Source organism: Nuphar pumila, chromosome 4 (genome assembly GCF_984573655.1).
Source record: "Nuphar pumila chromosome 4, dmNupPumi1.hap1.1, whole genome shotgun sequence".
NCBI classification, from domain to species: Eukaryota; Viridiplantae; Streptophyta; class Magnoliopsida; order Nymphaeales; family Nymphaeaceae; genus Nuphar; species Nuphar pumila.
Genome location: NC_143252.1, coordinates 113,605,538 through 113,624,423, shown reverse-complemented (window position 1 = coordinate 113,624,423; position 18,886 = coordinate 113,605,538). Strand labels below are relative to the sequence as shown.

At 38.7% G+C, this 18,886-nt stretch overlaps 1 protein-coding gene across 1 annotated transcript in view; it reads left to right on the top strand.

The window, feature by feature from the left end:
* Nucleotides 1-3,487: 3,487 nt before the first annotated feature.
* The window catches only part of LOC149840658 (AP-4 complex subunit epsilon-like), a 35,003-nt gene continuing 19,604 nt past the window's right edge, over nucleotides 3,488-18,886 (top strand). Inside the window, exons 1-4 of the mRNA XM_090003242.1 lie at nucleotides 3,488-4,312; nucleotides 4,913-5,098; nucleotides 5,309-5,524; nucleotides 5,684-5,794. Coding sequence (XP_089859368.1) covers nucleotides 3,710-4,312; nucleotides 4,913-5,098; nucleotides 5,309-5,524; nucleotides 5,684-5,794 — 1,116 coding nt within the window. The 5' untranslated portion in view covers nucleotides 3,488-3,709. The remainder of the gene's footprint in view (nucleotides 4,313-4,912; nucleotides 5,099-5,308; nucleotides 5,525-5,683; nucleotides 5,795-18,886) is intronic.

Here is an 18,886-nt window from a genome sequence, read left to right as displayed (position 1 = left end):
TCTGATATGCACTCAGCTGACCATACCACGACAGAACTACAAGCCATTGACACCGACCTCCGAGTTTTTCACTTGGTGCTCTACTTCTCCTATGACCTCCCTGTAACACACAATAACATATTATTCCTACAAATTGTAAATTAGTACCATTTGTACTTATAAATAATATTCTACTAATCGCTATAAATAATATTGGTTGCACACAAACTATCACAATAATCGCTATACATATTAATACCTAACACAATAATCACTATACCAAAATCGCTAAACATATTATTAAATCTTCACAGACAGGACAAATTTATTTACCTTGATTGCTCTTTTCTCCTGTTCTCCCTCCAACCTAGGCCTTTATAGTTGGTCCACTGCCTCCCACTGCCTTTCCCTTTCCTTCTCTTTCGGCTCCACCTTCTCCTTCCTTTCTCTCTCCTTCTTTTTCTCGCCCTCCTTCTCCTTCCTTTCTCTCACCTTCTTTTTCTCGTCCTCCTTCTCCTTTCTTTTCTCTCTCCTTTTTCTTGTCCTCCTTCTCCTTTCTTTCTCTCTCCTTCTTTTTCTCGTCCTCCTCCTTCCGCCGCCTTTCTTTCTCTTCCAAATATTATTTCCTTCTTTCCTCCACTTCCCCCTCCTGCTTCTTCCTTTCTCTTTCCTTTTGTTCCTCTTCCTCCTTTTCCTTTCATTGCCTTTCCTTCTTTTGCTCATCCTCCTTCTCTTTTCTTTGCATTTCCTTACCTTTCTCAAACTCCTCCTTCCTCCTTCGCCTTTCCTTTTCTTCCTCATCCTGAGGCTTATTTCGTTCCTTCTCTTCCTCCTCCTTATTCATTTGCCTTCGCCTCTCCTCCGCCTCCTTCAGTCGCTTTACCCTGTTTCGCATTGCTATAAGCTCCAACAACATCTTGTCTATTTCCGTCTTAACATCCTTCATTAGATTGATAAATTCCCTTTCCCTCTCCTCCTCATTCTTTTTTTGCCTTTCCCTCTGCTCTGACTTCTTCGTTTGCCTTCTCTTTTCATTCTCCTCCTTATTTCTTTGCTTTGCCTTCTCATGGTCATCCTTCTTCTGCATCTTTAGTTCTTCAGCATTCTTTCTTTGGTCCGCAGCCTCGATATCTGATAGATAATATTCTGCATAATACAATTCCAACGCTTTTTTCCTGTCTTTATCGTTCTCAATCTTAAGTATATTTTGGTACCTTTCAAAAACCTTAGATAGATGGGACTGGCGGAAAACTTCTCTAATACACAACCCATAGAACGACGAGGTATCTCTTCTCTGATGAGCCGCAAACATTGCTAACCTGCACAACACATTAAACGATCATCATGATTACAAATCGTCGCAATATTTTGGTTCATAAGTAACATCGTTGTAAGATTTATCAAACTTACAAATTGTTGTATAAGAAGCAACCTTCAGATTGAATAACGAAACCTTACACGAAACTCACCGAAACGATAAGATTTTGGATATTTCAACTATAGAGTAAGAAACAGTAAGAACGTATACGCAACAGACGGTGACAACGATGTTGCGACTACGCGTAAGACGAAAACGGATGCTTTGGCGGTAGCAGAACAAAAGAAAGGATGCTCCAACGACAACAGAAGAAGGCAACAGCTAATCCGGCGACAACGAATGAAGGCAAAGTATGCTCCGATAGAGTTTTTTGCTTAGGGCGAGAATGAATTATTTTGAACTATTTAAATCCTATAACATACAACTTGCTACATACACAAACTTTGCTGAACATTTTGGTGCGATAACGATGGAGGACAGTTTTGTCTTTTTCATGAACCGCCGAATCAGTTTTCTAGATTGGAGGGCATTTATGTCCGTTCGAGGAAGAGGAAGAGAATGGTAGTAAAGGGTACTTAAGTCTTTGCGACAACACCAAATTACGATGCAATGTGATGCGGACACACATGAGAATACATGCCGGTCACGTGGTGCTCTTTGGGAACCCCCGAACATGAGATGGAGCTACTGACCCTGTTCGGGGAGGGGGGGGGGACATATAACCTGCTTGGAAGAGAGAGGGATGGGTATTGAGGGTGGGGCGATTTTATATATTTTATATTTTATATTATATAAAATAAAACATGAGTTGAGCCTTATCAAACTCATTTGCTCGGCCGTGTCTCAAAGCTTAGTTCAAGCTCAACTCATTTATAAGATGAGCCACGGGCATCCCTACCGGCGAGGGAAGAGTCCTGGCGTCATGTTTTGCTTGGTTGCGGCCAAAATGTCCTATAATTTTAGGAGGTCCTTTTCTCCAACTTGCTTGTTGTATTTGAGCTATTAAATAAGGTTGGGGAAGGGCTGGAGGTCAATAAACTTGGTGTCAGGAAACAAACACATCAAATGTAATTGTCTTTGTCTTGTAATTGATTTGTTAGGGTTTACCCCCTTTGCATTTAGAAAAAAGGCTTAAGAGCACAAGAGTAGATCCACTCGTCGGCTGAGTACCTTGCAAGGTTAACTGATAGAAATTGTTGACCAATATAAGTTAACGAGTTGGGGTATGTAATTGGGCCGGGTATAATCAGGTTAGAAATCGTGGAACCATTTGAGTTAATATATTTGAGTCAGGTATAATCGGGTTGGATCTTTAATAGACTTGTTTTGATTCGAGTTGAATAAGGGTCTGAGTATGGCGACCCATATGTGTTATGTTTAGGTATGATCAGTTTGAGTCTTAACGGGTTTGGTTTTAGATCGGGTCTGGATAGTATTATAGACCTAATTATTCACTAATAAAAATATATAAAATTAATGAAACTTACTATTCATTAAAAAAGATTATATGCTAACAAATGATAAGACTCCAAACTATTTTAAATAACATCAAATTTTAAATATAAAAAAATATTTTCATATCCACTAATCATTTCAAGTTGAAATAAAAAGACATCAATGATATATCATCTCCAGTCAGTTCCCATAGAAAATGAGTTTGAGTTCATAATTGGTTTCGGGTGCTAAGCAGGTTTGGGTTGGAGTACATAATAGGTTTGAGGAGTCGGTTTTACAATATAAAGAACCGTTTGGGTCGGGTTGAAACAGGTTTAGTTCTTCACTTGAAATACCAAAAATCTGACCCACTTTCATTATGGATAATATATTTTGGACCCGACCCAAACTCAGGGGCCGCTAACACTGGGTCGGGTATAATCAGTTCAGGATATCGAATCAGATCGGATATACCCGACCCAGTTACATCCCTACGGAACACAAACGTTGCCACTTGGCACTCCCAATCGAGAACAAGTCTGTGACACGCTCTCATTTTTTTGTGCGGTTGCTCGTTACAAACAATACACAAAAGGATACGACACGGATGCAAATTGAAGTATCTCTGTGATTTAGGACTCGAATCGACCCACCCGCCGACCCACACTCTGCCTACCTTCCTAGAGAGAGAGAGAGAGAGAGAGACGTCACGTCTCGTCGATACCCATCGTGTCTCCCTCCAAATCCTTCCCCCACAGTGAGGAATCCCCTGATCCCAATTTCCCAATTTCTTCCCCACCCTCAAGATTTCCTCTTCCCCTTCTCGTCTTTTGGGTGTTTTAGAGTCGATGGGGAACGCGAGATTCTTGAAGTTCTTCTCCTCTCTGCAACATTTCGGCTGTTGGGTGTTTCAGAATTGATGATGAAACGCGAGAAAACTTAGGCCTTTCGGTGATCGGAATCAATTCGGAAGAAGAAATGGAGCAATTGAGGACCATCGGGAGGGAACTCGGCATGGGATCTCAGGGTGGTTGGGGCCAATCGAAGGAATTCCTGGACCTCGTGAAATCCATTGGCGAATGCCGATCCAAGGCCGAGGAGGACCGCATCGTCCTCCACGAGATCGAGACCTTGAAGAAGAGGATCGCCGAACCTAACGTACCCAAGAGGAAGATGAAGGAGTACATAATTCGGCTTGTTTACGTCGAAATGCTCGGCCACGACGCCTCCTTCGGCTACATCCACGCCATGAAGATGACCCACGACGACTCTTTGCTCCACAAGCGCACCGGGTACCTCGCCGTGACCCTCTTCCTCAACGAGGACCACGATCTCATCATCCTCATTGTGAACACCATCCAGAAGGACCTGAAATCTGATAATTATCTCGTCGTCTGTGCGGCATTGTCTGCTGTGTGCAAGTTGATCAACGAGGAGACGATCCCCGCGGTTCTTCCTCAGGTGGTCGAGCTCCTCGGGCACCCGAAGGAGGCGATTAGGAAAAAGGCCATCATGGCATTGCATCGATTCTACCGCCGGGCGCCGTCGTCTGTCTCACACCTCATCTCCAATTTCAGGAAGGTGTGGTTTTGGATATTGTTTGATTGATTGATTTTCTTCTGCTTAGTAGAAGCGTTTTTTGTTAATGGAATTTGATGGGTATGTGTACGCCGATTTGACTATATGCGTAATGTGGATTTAGTTCATGATATTGGGAGGACGTAATTGTTTTGACTTTGGATTTTTTTATGCTTCTTTCTGGTCTCTTGCAATTCAGTAAGGTTTTCGGATTTCCTGGATTTTTTCCCCTGCAAACTTTGGCTGCTCAAGTTAAAGCATTTTGAGGGTATGGATGTATGGTCGTGTGAGCTCACAATGATAATGTAGCATTTAGTTTATGTTATCATGAAGTGTAGTTTAATTGGTTTAAAATTTATTGTGGTCATCGTCATATGGTTGCCATACTAAAATTCAAGAAGGTTTTGGATTGGTGATTTTGGCTGTGGCTGATTTGATTAAAAGTTTTTGATAGGGATGTGTGTGCTGTCATGGTTTCGCAATTTAGTGTTGGTGTGGTCCTTTGGGCTTAATGAACTTTTGTCAGATGTTATTCTTGCATTTAATTTATGGCTCATCCCATTTGGCTTGATTAATTAATCAAACTTTATGTTGCGTCTGTAGAGGCTATGTGATAATGATCCTGGGGTCATGGGAGCATCATTGTGCCCTCTTTTTGATCTTATTTCAGCAGATGCAAATTCATTCAAGGACTTGGTTGTCAGTTTTGTTAGCATTCTCAAACAAGTGGCAGAAAGAAGACTTCCTAAGAGTTATGATTACCATCAAATGCCTGCTCCTTTTATTCAGGTTTGTTTGATTGACTGGATTCACTTATGAGTAAATCTTCAAGTTTATGACTTTATGACTGCATATAGATGATTTCAAGTTTCTAGATATTACACTATTTTCTTATGAGAACACATGCCTTATATTCAATACATATAATTTTTATGGGTTTGTGCACTGAGAATCTCATACCAGAACTTAATCTGATACTTGTTCTCATTCTTTTCACAGATCAGATTACTTAAAATTCTGGCATTGCTTGGGAGTGGCAACAAGCATGCCAGTGAAAACATGTATACTGTGCTGGGGGACATTTTTAGGAAGTGTGACACAACAAGCAACATTGGGAATGCAGTTGTTTATGAATGTGTGTGCACTGTTTCATCCATATATCCTAGTCCTAAATTATTAGAAGCTGCAGCTGAAGTAACATCCAGATTTCTAAAGGTTTGTCCAGTCCAGAATAATTTTGTGGTTTTCTCCTTAAGTATCGGAAAGAACACTAAAATGGTCGGATGATTAAAGAAACCAGGCACTTTTTTTCATGTATAGCTACTGCAGATAAGATAGTGATTTGATCCTGGATATGTTTTATGATATGATCAGAGTGAAAACCACAATCTTAAATACATGGGCATTGATGCTCTTCGTCGACTCATCAAGGTAAGCCCAGATATTGCAGAGGAACACCAGATGGCTGTGATTGATTGCTTAGAGGTGAGCCCGCAGTATTCTATTCATTGTGGTAAATTTTGATGGTTTTCTTATAAATTGATCCAGAAGTTAATTTGTAGAACAACTAACATTCTTGGCTTTCATTTCTATCATCATTGAGAATGCACATGATTCACTCAACAAATTTGTTTATACGCATGTGAGTTTTAAGCTCTTCTGATATGTAATGATGTTATACAAAGTTTAACATGCTTACTGTGCGTCTATGTCACATGGGTGCGGGTGCGGGGATGCGCCACTTCCAAAAAACCCGGGTGCGGGGGTGCGGCAGGGGCAAAAATGTAAATATATATATATATATATAATTTTGAAGTTTTAACAGTAAACATTGTCATAAACTCATAATATGATTCATCATGCATGTAGTATATCAACCTAAATATCAAATTATCAATCAAATAAGTAAAACAATTACATAAATCGACCTAAATATCAATCAAATAAGTATTGTATAAAAGAACTAAATTACATACCAAAGTATATCCAGATGGTTGTCGACCCAAAAAAAGAGCCAGATGGGGGAGGGGCTCGGCCCCTCCCCTGTCGACCCAAAAAAAAAACAGATGGGGGAGGGGCTCGGCCCCTCCCCTGTCGACCAAAAAAAAAAAACAGTCCCCTGTCGACCCAAAAAAAAAAACAGATGGGGGAGGGGCTCGGCCCCTCTCCTGTCGACCCAAAAAAAAAAAATAGATGGGGGAGGGGCCGAGCCCCTCTCCTGTCGACCCCCCCCCCCCCCAAAAAAAAAAACAGATGGGGGAGGGGCTCGGCCCCTCCTGTGCCGAAAAACGAGGGAGTAGGGTGGGCTCAGCCCCTCCCTTGCCGACCCAACAAGAGATCGAGAGAGGGGGGGGGGTGTTCGACCCCTCCCCTGCCGACCCAAGAAGAGAGTGAGAGAGGGTACATACCTGTGAAAGGAGAGGAGGAGCCGAGAGGATGAGCCGAGAGGAGGAGTCTGGGAGGCGGAGCTGGGGCGGCGGCGATGGGAGAGAGCTCGAGCTCAGGGGGAGAGAGAGGAGAGATTAAGGCAAATTTTTTTTTTTGCCCTAATCCTCCTTTTCATCGGGGATTTTTTTTACGCCCAAATAGTGGACAAAAATGACCCTGGGTGCGTTGACCGCACCCAGGGTCGTGTTGACCGCACCCGGTGCTGCACCTGCACGCGCACCCGCGTCGCGTCGCATCGCGTCGACGCGGGTGCGGCATCTGTTTTGCCGAGTCCCTGTGACATAGTTGTGCGTCTTGATACTGTATCTTGCTTGACAACATTCTTGTTTTATTACTTCCTTTGTTTTCATCTTTTTAGTATGCCTGTCCTTTTCTATCAAGTTATGGGCCCTTTTCCATTCTTTTTGAATGAACTTCTTCTCCTACATATCTTCTTTTAGGTGTTCTATTTTATATATTTGGAAAATTAAATTTTTTTAGTAGTAATGTTATTTACTGCTATTAACTTACCAATACTGATTGACATCAATAATGGCCTTATACTGTAATCCTCTTGTAATCTTCAGAATGAACTTGAAAAGAAAAAAGAAAATGGCCGAATTGACATTGAATTTATTCATTTTAATGTGCCTGAGGTTTGTTTTATATGTAAAATCTTGACCAGATTGAGCCTTCCTCTTTTCTTATGCTGACTGCCTTTCACCTGTTTCATGGGCTATTAAGTGTCAGGTTGGGCCTAGTAAGAGTTCTCCCACTTCAAACCCAACCCAACCTTTTCCTGGACCAAAATGCAGCATAGAGCCGTATGTATGTTAACTATGAAATTTGAAACGTTTAGTGAATTTGAGCAAATTAAATCACTTGTTGAGAATCATTTTGGTAGTGACATGCACAGCCTACTTAAAAAAGGATGAGAACAACATTTCCAATATTTCTGACTTTATTTAACTATGAGTTGGATGAAGCCACAATCTTGTAGTGTTGCATGCTCTAACCATTTTGACTTTCATATCGGATACCTCCAACTGGTTTATAAAGCTTTTGGTCTATATGAAGTCTTCCTGAACTAACCACTCTCATGGAAGTAGTTTATCTCGCAACTCTCTACAGACTACAGAGTAGAGACTAGTTATGATGATCAAAATTTAGGAATCTGTCTTTTATGCCTTTTTTTTTTATAACCAAGCTATGGGGTTAGGCCCGCTCCATTATATTGCACTAAGTTACAGATTCTTCAGAAACAGACCAAGAAGACGTCGTGAAGCCACAAAAACACTTCACCCGGAGAAATATTACAATCAAATAAGGAACAGAGAGACTGGTAAGGGCCGCGATAGGAGAAGCAACTAGTGACAAGCACGGAATTAAAGCAAGGGAAACTAACACATGGATGACTTCTGCCTTCAGCAAGAGCAATAAGGTGACTTATCCAACGACGACGACGGTGAGAGAAAATGTGAACTAGGAGCTTCATGTCTTTCATGGACTGAAGAACTCTCTCAAGAACTGGTGTTTCTCGCATAAGATCTGAGTGTATATAAATAATGCCAATAATTAAGTATTTGCCATCTGGGAAGCGAGCAGCATTAGCTACCTTGCAAAATGGATGAAGGTAACAGCCAACTGTATATCAAGGCAAGGATGAGAACAACTTCCATGAGGTTGGAAACAGTCTGAAGGCGAGCCATGAGCGAAGAGCTAAGTGTTTCTGGTGAGTCCAGTTCAGCTTGTAAAAGTTCTCCAAACAGGCTTTCCAGATCTCTCTTTTGACAGCGCTGAGTGAATAAGATTGAGAGTCATGGAAGATAGAATTACGGATAATCCATATCTTCCAAATGATAATGTGCAATGACTGTTTCCAACATTTATTTATCCAGGGCAGGTGGGATGACATATTAAACCATTGGCAGATCAAGTGATGCAGTTGCTGGGACAACACAAAATGACGACCAAACTTGTAAAGAACGAAACACCAAAGATTAGAAACAAAGGGGCAAGAGATAAAGATATGATGATGTGATTCCTCATGCCTCTGACAGAAAAAGCAACAATTTGCCAGATGAATGCCAAAGTGCTTCAAGCTGTCCAAGGTTGGTAGCCTACCTTAAGTTGCAAAGAAAAACGGCGAGGCTGCGCTTGGGAAGTGACGACTACACCAAATATGCTCGCACCAAGATAGAGTCGGATGTTTGGGCCTTAGTCTTGTATGCCCTTTCATATATAGATGCTACTAAATAACAATTTCTGACTATATGACCTTTGTTACATGACTCACCATAATTAATTTAACACTTTTGGCTGCTTTGTTAGTTTGGCAACTCTTGCCTTTAGGAAGGGAGCAAGGTCACAATTACGGGTCTCTACAGAGGCGCAAATCTCATCTACCATATCTGGATAGACCTATATATTGCTTGATGATAATGTAGTTGCTTATAGCCATGCCCAAGTTGTGTAATGACTAGGGGCATATTAACATGTATTGTGTATATACCATTTGTATTTTGTATGTATGTATATATATAGTTCACTGTGTATGTTAACTGAAATACCCATCAAGGGTATTTCAGTCATTTCAAGTTGTAATAGGTTTCAGTCCACTAGGGGCTGACGAAATTCTCTACAGTTTTTTTTTTTGCTTTTTTATTTTCTTTTTGTTTTTGATGTACCGGATGATTGGAAGCTGGTCCACTCCCTCTCTTGTATTAATTATGCTTGTTGCCAAGCATATTGAAATAAAGATTCTTGTTATTTTTAATTGTTGATTGCTATCCTTTGAGAGATTGTGTATTGGCCCTTAGCGGCTCTTTGTATTTGGCCCACTAGAGGCTTTTGTACTTGTGAGTGTGCACCTTTGTAGCCACTTTGTGGCATCGTATTTGTGCACTTGTTGCTTTATTACATGGTATCAGAGCCTTTGGTGCTCCTGGGCAAAAGCTTGAAGAGGAGATTCGTGGGAGTGGTAGAGCGTTGGTTCCTTGGTTTGTTGCTTGGGAAAGCATGCCATCAAACTTCTTTAACACTTTTTCCTTGCTTTCTTCTCCTCTTCTTTATTCTCGTTCTTATCTCTATTCTTTCCTCCACTATGGCCGATAAAGAAATTGTAACGGTGGTTCCCATTAAATTTGACGGGAAAAACTATATGTGGGCCGTGGCGGTGAAAAAAATCTCATGGTTTAAGACTTATGGCATTTTGTTGATGGATCTGCATTGGAACCATAATTAATTATCACAAAATTGGTTATTGGAGCTGATGGTAGATCAAAGGAAGAAAGCCTTAAAAGGATTGAAAAAGAAAAGGCTATGATTGATTACAAAAAGGCCTATAAAGAGTGAAAAGTAGGTCATGCCAAGGTTCTTTCCCTCTTTATGGGTAGTATGCATGAGGAACCTGTAAATGTATCTTCAACAAGATACTATAATCAAGATCCAATGTTCTTGATGAAAGACAAATGCACACATGCACAATAAGAACACTTGTGCACAAAAGCACAAACTAATCAATCTCACAAATGCACTAAAAAAATGAATAAAAGCTTTATTGAATACTTGGGCTTTGACCCAAAGTCGTGCCAAAACACAAGGAGGAACTCCCCTATTTATACACAATGAGAGGCCATGGAAGGGCTCCTAATATGATCGTTGGGACCCTATAACCGTTGGAGGGCCCAATGATCATATTGAGTGGGCCCCTCTATGTGCTAAAACCCAAAAAGAAGAATAAGAAAACAAGAAAAAGAAAAGAAAAGAAAAGAAAAGAAAAGAAAAAATAAAATTACATACATATTCTAAGGAAAGAATATGTGTAAAAAGATGAATATACCCTCACGGCTGAAATGAAATAAATATATATTATATATATATATATAATAGGTAGATACATATATTATATATATGTATATGTATTACCTTATATATAAAATATATATTGGATTACAAGATTTGATTACATAATTTAACACTCCCCTTAAACTTAGGGCAGGATGACCGAAAGTTTGTCAAGGAGGAAATTGAACCGCAAAGCACATAAAGCTTTGGTGAATAAATCTGCCAACTGATATTCTGAAGTGACATATGGAAGATCGATGACTCCTTTTAGATAGGCTTCTCGAACATAGTGACAGTCCATTTCAATGTGCTTGTCTGCTCGTGAAAGGTATGATTTTTGACAATATAAATTGCACTCTTGTTGTCACAACATAGCTTAGTGGACCCTTCTATTGTGATCCCCATGTCTTCTAGTAGCTGATGAATCTATACGCTTTCCATGGTAGTAGTTGCCATGACACGATATTCAGCTTCGGTTGAGGATAAAGATACTTTTTGCTGCTTGCATCTCCAAGAGATCAACGAATCTCCTAAAAAAACACAAAAATCAGTGGTTGAGTGACGGTTATTTGGGTCACCTCCCCAGTCAGAGTTAGTATAAGCAATTAATTTTAATTCAGAAGAAGAGGATAAGAATACTCCCTTATTTAATATACTCTTTATGTATCTTACGACCCACAGAATTACACTCATGTGAACCGATGTTGGTGCATGTTGAAAGTTGAAACTAACTTGCAGTATGAACTGCATGAGAAATATCTGGTCTAGTAATACTCAGATACATCATTCTTCATTTTGGCTCCTACTATAGCAGGAGTTTCACAAACCTTGTCATCCGTAATACCTGACCTGTCAATAATCTTAGAGGCAAGCTTAGTTTGAGATAAAAAATACCCTATATGGGGGTATGCTACTTCAATACCCAAAAAGTAAGTTAGGAATCCCAAATCCGACATTTCAAATTTATCTTTTAAAATTGATTTTATGCTTTTAACCCCTTTAGAATCACTTCCGGTTATAAACATATCATCCACATATAAAAGCAGAATGACAATCCCTGCATTGGTTTTTCTAACAAATAAGACAGTGTCAGTGAAAGAGGATGAAAAACCATTTTCTAACATTACAGAGTTAAACCTATTATACCAAGCCTTGAGGGCTTGTTTTAAACCATAAAGTGTTTTGCGAAGGCGAAACACTTTTCCTTTGTGAGTCACCATTCCTGGTGGAGCATCCATATATACTTCTTCATTCAGATCACCATTTAGGAAGACGTTTTTAACATCCATTTGTTGATTGAGGCAACAGTGATGAGACATCAGACAGTGACCATACAGGCCACAGGGGCAAAAGTTTCTTCATAGTCAATCTCATATTCTTGACTATATCTCTTTGCTACTAATCGAGCCTTATATCTCTCAAGGGATCCATCGCTTTTAGTTTTTACCTTAAATATTCATCTACATCCTATTTCTTTTTTACCCTTAGGGAGATCTTGGAACTCCCACGTTTTGACTCTTCTTAGAGAACCAAGTTCATTCTCCATAGCTTTTACCCATTCAGAACATTTTCGTGTTTCCTCAAAATTTCTAGGTTTTACGTAAGAATGAATGACACTAAGACATGCCTTATATTTAGGTGAAAAAGAGTCATATGAGATAAACCTAGAGGGAGCTTTCCTAGGTCTTTCGGTTCTTCGCAGGTTCTCTCTTGGAGAGATAGTCGTACTAGTGTCATCATATCTTTCAAGAGCACTTCTAAAGGTGTTTTTATCTTTATGAACATAGGTGATGGGATCTCTAGATGTTTCGTCCTCGATATGTTGATGCGGAGGGGAGAGCAGAGGGGTGATAGTTTCCTCAATTTCATTATCACTTGAGTCATTTTGAGTTGACTCATCATCACTTGTATCATCATCTTTAGCTAACAATTCAAATAGAAAGGAATAATCCACATTCTCATTACGAGTTTTAAGACTTTCAAAACCACTAAGATTTTCCAAAAAACTCAGATTTCTGGATACATATAATTTGTCATTTCTAACATCGTAACACCTAAAACCCTTTTGGGTTTCCGAATAACCAAGAAAGGCATAAGGAATGGCCTTTGGAAAAAGCTTATCATTTTTATCCGTAAGGATAAAACATTTACAACAAAAAACCCTTAACCTGCTATAGTCAGGTTTCTTCTCTTATAATTTTTCAAAAGGAAAAATTTTGTTTAAATTCTTTAATGAAAGTCTATTTATGAGATAGATCGAAGTAAGGGCTACCTCAGCCCAGAGGTTTTTTGGAATGTTTTATGAAATAAGTAAAGTTTGAGTTGTTTCAATAATATGCCTATGCTTTCGTTCGGCTAATCTGTTTTGTTGAAGAGTTTTTGGGTAAGATTTTTTATAGAGAATACCACAACTTTCAAGATAACTCTTGAATTCATTTGAGAGGTATTCTCCTCCGGAGTCGGATCTAAGAATTTTTAAGTTTTCATTGAATTGATTTAAAATCATTATGTGAAAAGTTTTAAAAGTCGAAAAAACTTCATGTTTATGTTTGAGAAAATATATCCAACAATACCTAGTGTAATTAATCATCAATAAAAATCACATAATATGAGAATCCTCCTTTAGATATCACAAGAGTTGGACCCCATACGTCGGAATGAATGATTTCAAAAGGTTTTGTTATAAACATGGATCTTTGATAAAAGGGTAAACTTTTCATTTTCCCAAGAATACATTCATTACATACAAAATCTCCTTTACAAAGGTGTTTAACAAAAGGTAAATATGAAATTTTAACAATGTTGGGATGTCCAAGTCTCTTATGCCATACATGAATATCCTTATTTTGGACAACATTACAAAATTGATTCTTGGGAACTTGGAGAGAGTCAACATAGTAGAGATATTCTCTCCTAGAGCCTTCTCCAATCAACCTCCCGGACCGACGATCCTATATCCAACATTTATCAAAAGAGAATTTTATATCGCAACCATGGTCCGAGAGTTGAGAAACCAAAAGCAAATTCAAATTTAGTTTTGGTATGAATCTAATTTTTAAAATAAAAAAATCTTGTTTTTCGAAATTGCCTATTCCTTTAATTTCAAGAGATGCTCCATCTGCCGTTGAGACAAAAGATGAAAAAGAGTTTTTAGAGTATTCAGAAAGAGAATAAGCACTTAGGGTCATATGAAATGATGCCCCGCAATCTAAAAGCCAAGATATCTTACCGGGGGGTGAAGAGGTTGTCATAGCGGCTTCAGAAGTTCCTCCCTTGAGAAGAGGTTGAAGAGCTTCCATAATTTGTTGTAAAGAGAGAGACCCATTGCAGGAAGCTGGCCGTTCTTCCGATTGAGATGTGGTAGCCATTGCAAGCAATTTCTTTCATTTTTGGCAAATAGGTTTGATATGCCCCGGTTCTTTACAAAAATGACAAGTTAGTTTGCTATAGTATCTTTTTCCATTTTGCCCATTTCCTCATTGATTTTGATTCTTAAAGTGAGGAGGTTTGTAAGTGAAATGAAATGGGGATCTTCGAAACACGAGCTTAGATTAACAAGAGCAAGTGTCAAGAATGACACTAAAGCATAACCCTTAAAAAGGGTATAACTGGAAACAAAATAAAAATAAAAATGTATTCTTTATTGATATGAAAAACCAATTGCTTAAGAAGCATTGGAGTAAAATACAAGAGGGGCTGCACCCCTTTATATACACAGCTGAAAGAGGACTCAATAGAGCTGTTGGGCACAGTCCAACAGCTCTATTGCTAGTCAAGTCTGGACAGGACTTGACTAGCAACAGTCATTCTAGTTCAAACTGAACTAGATGACATAAAGACAAAAAATAAAAATAAAGGAAAAAAAATTACAGAAAAGAAAGAAATGAAAAATGTATTTATATATATATAATAATATAATATTATTATATATACATATATGTACAGTTTTACATTTTAACACTCCCCCTCAAACTTACGGTACAATGAGCGAAAGTTTGTCTAAGAGAGTGAAATCGGGGAGCAGCGAGAGGCTTTGTAAAGAAGTCTGCTAACTGATATTCTGAAGTGACATATGGCAGATCAATTATCCCGTGTAGATATTCCTCTCTGACGTAGTGACAATCCATTTCGATGTGTTTGGTGCGTTCGTGGAATGTTCTGTTACTGGCAATGTAGATCGCACTTTTGTTGTCACAACATATTTGTGAAGCCTTTGTTGCTTCAACTCCCATGTCAGCAAGCAGTCGTCGGAGCCAAACTACTTCCATAGTCGTGGTTGCCATGGCTCTGTATTCAGCTTCGGTGGATGAGAGAGATACCTTCTGCTGCTTTTTACACCTCCACGAGATTAATGATTCCCCTAAAAAGACACAAAAGCCAGTGGTTGAGTGTCTGTTATTGGGATCACCTCCCCAATCAGCATCAGTATATGCAATTAAATCAAGAGAAGAGGAGGAATATAAGAAAAGTCCTCGTGAAAGAGAGGACTTGATGTATCTGATAATACGCATGACTGCTCCCATATGAACAGAAGTAGGAGCATGTTGAAATTGACTTGCTGTATGAACAACATGTGCTATATCTGGTCTGGTAATGGATAGATAGGAAAGTGCCCCGACAAGCTGTCTGTAAGGAGTAGGGTCTGCAAGAAGTTCTCCATCATCAATCTTCATTTTAACATTAACAACTTCTGGAGTGTCGACTTTCTTATCATCAGTAATACCAGACCTGAAAACAATATCAAAAGCAAATTTAGTCTGAGATAATAAATATCCTCTAAGAGAATAAGTAACTTCAATGCCTAAAAAATATCTCAACAAGCCCAAATCAGTCATTTCAAAATGAGATTTAAGAAGTGTTTTGATTGTTTCAACTCCCTGTTTATCGCTTCCGGTGATGATCATATCATCCACATAGAGAAGAAGTACAATGATCCCTGCATCAGAATTCTTAATAAACAAAGCAGTGTCAGTTAAACAAAATTGAAAACCAATATCAATCATAACACGACTAAACCTATCATACCGAGCTTTTGGTGCTTGTTTAAGTCCATAAAGAGCTTTTTCTAAGCGAAGGACTTTATCCTTAGGAATACTTAGACCAGGAGGGGGTTCCATATATACTTCTTCAACTAGCTTTCCATTTAAAAAAGCATTTTTGACATCCATTTGAAAAATAGACCATTTTTTGATAGAAGCTAAGGCAATTAAGGTTCGGACAGTAGTCATACGAGCCACCGGAGCAAAGGTTTCTTCATAATCAATCCCATATTCTTGGGCATAACCTTTGGATACTAAACGGGCTTTATATCTTTCAAGAGTACTATCACTCTTGGTTTTAATTTTATAAACCCATCGACATCCTATAGTTTTCTTCCCTGGAGGAAGATCTTGAATATTCCATGTAGAAGCCTTTTCAAGTGCATCTAATTCAGCTTTCATGGCTTCTATCCATTTGATATCATTTTTTGCTTGAAAATATGTGGATGGTTCTTCATATGAGTGAATTAATGCAATAACTGCCCTATATGTGGGTGAGAAAGACTCGTATGATACAAACTTTCTTGGAGGCCTCGAGATTCGGGTTGATTGTCTAGTTGGAATGTTAGAATATTTCTCAAGTGCACATGGAGGATTAGACTCTTGTCGCCTGGAATATTGAATACTAGTATCTCTATGAACTTCTTCATTTTCAACATTAAGATCAATAATTCTTTGATCATCATCAAAGTTACAGTCAAGGTCATATTCATTAGATGTTGATGTTAGATCTAGCAAAAAGGAGTACTCAGTGACGTCTTTTAATTTTCTAAAATCAAAGAAGCTCTTCTTTTCAAGAAAGGAAACATTTCTAGACACATATAGTTTATTATTTTTGAAGTCAAAACATCTATAACCTTTCTGGTTTTCAGCATATCCTAAAAAGGCACAGGGAATCGCACGAGGGGAAAGTTTATCATTTTTGTCAGTAAATATGAAACATTTGCACCCAAATATTCTTAGTCTAGAGTAGTCTGGAGAAATGTTCATAAGTTTTTCAATGAGAGTGATATTTTGTAACGAAGAAGATGGCATCCTATTAATGAGATATGTGGCAGTTAAGGCAGCTTCTGCCCAAAAGTCTTTCGGGACTTGATTTGCTATTAATAAAGTCCTAGTGGTTTCTATAATATGGCGATGTTTTCGTTCTGCCAGTCCATTTTGTTGAGGTGTATAAGGACAAGATCTTTGATGTGTGATGCCATGCAATTTAAGATAATTTTGAAAATCTGTGGATAAGAACTCTCCCCCTGAATCTGTGCGAAAAATAGTAATATCATTTTGAAACTTGTTTTTAACCATATTATGAAAAGTTTGAAAGTATGAAAATACTTCAGACTTATGTTTGAGAAAGTACATCTACGTATGTCGGGAGAAATCATCGACAAAAATAACATACTAAGTAAATCCTCCTTTAGAAATTACTGGTGCAGGACCCCAAACATCCGAGTGTATTAATTCAAGTGGTCTTGAAGAGAAAAAGGTTCTGTTTTAAAATGGTAATCTTTTCATTTTGCCGAGAATACAATCTTCACAATCAAATGATTCAGAGTTACAAAATTTCCCTAGATTTGGAAAATGTTGGATTTTGGCTATATGTGGGTGACCAAGTCTCTTATGCCACAGTTCCAACTCTATTTTTTGAATATTATAACAAAAAGCTTTCTTCGGCATTTCCAAAAAATTCATGTAATAGAGTCCTTCTCTATGGCCTTCCCCAATCAGCTTGCCTGACTGACGATCCTGTACCCAACAACCATGAGAAGAAAAAGAAATATTACACCCATAATCAGAAATTTGAGATACAGATAAAAGATTTAAATTTAATTTGGGAACATGTCTAATTTTTGGAATATTTTTTTTTTTTTTTATAAATTTTTTCAAAATTTCCTATTCCTTCTATTTCAAGAGAAGTCTCATCAGCAGTAAAGACCTTTGACACACTTGTTTTATTTTTAACACATTTGGATAGACTTTGATTATTTGGGGTCATATGAAAAGATGCACCAGAGTCAAGAAGCCAAGAAATTTTACCTAGATCAGAAAAAGATGAGGCTGCTGCGCCGGTTGAAGCTTCAGATGAGGAAGAGGCACCTTTGATGAGAGGCTGAAGAATCTCCATTAGTTGGGCCAGGGAAATTGGTGCATCCTGATCTTTAGGCTCCGATCCAGCAATTGCAGCTCTTTTTTCTCTCAGCTCCTTAAGTTTGGGACATTGTGGCCTATAGTGTCCCGGTTCATGACAGTGATGACAAATAACTTTCTTCTTATCATAGTCATCATTTTGTCGGTTAAAGTGAGGAGGCCTATATGATCGAACATGATTCCCTGGTCTAGACACGGCTAAAACGGAATCATCTTTAATTTTTAAAGAACCTTTCCGGAGACGATTTTCTTCCATTGTTAACTCTTCAATAGTTTCAACAATAGAAGGAATTTTTCCCCGGTGAAGTAGGGCCGATTTAGTGGTTTCAAATTCCGGCCTTAATCCAGTGATAAACTGGTAAAAATGTTCGGCATCGAGTTGTTTCTGACGAAGCTCGATGTCTTCGGCACAATGCCACTTTGGTTCTAAAAGGGAAAGTTCTTCCCAAAGTTCGGACAACCCATTGTAATATTCACGAATAGTTTTGTCTCCTTGTGTCATCATTCGAACTTTTTCTTGGAGGTTGCACACGTGTGCAATATCTTTAAGGGAATACATATTCTTAAGGTATTCCCATGCCTTATCGGCATGATCAAATTTGGCAAGACTTGAGCATTTTTTAATGTCAACGCTATTGATAAGCCATGACATTATCTTCGCATGAGATATTCTCCATTCTTTCCATTTCTTCTCGTATGAGGCAATAGCCTTGATTTTCTCTTCTTCCGATAGAGGGACCTCTTTATCTCCCTCCTTTTTAGTAAGAGATAGCTTAGGTTCCGAATCGGAACCATCCACAATCCTCCATAAGCCTTTTCCCCATATATGGTGCTTCATGATTGAAGCCCATGTTACATAGTTCGTATCGCTTAGTTTCATAGGCATGATGGTGACTTTATCATTGTCATCCATCGATTACAAGGAGAGAATGAATAAGGATAGAAGAGAAACAAGAAGGAAAATGAAAAAGAAAGAAAAAAAACAATACAACAAGATGTGAAATCTTCTCCAATGAAGTGATAAAACACTTCTCTTCAAGTGGCGAACACTTTTGCAAACGGGCATGGAAACCGAGGCAGCTTTTCCTCAAGATTTAGTACTTCCGCGGCTCTGATACCA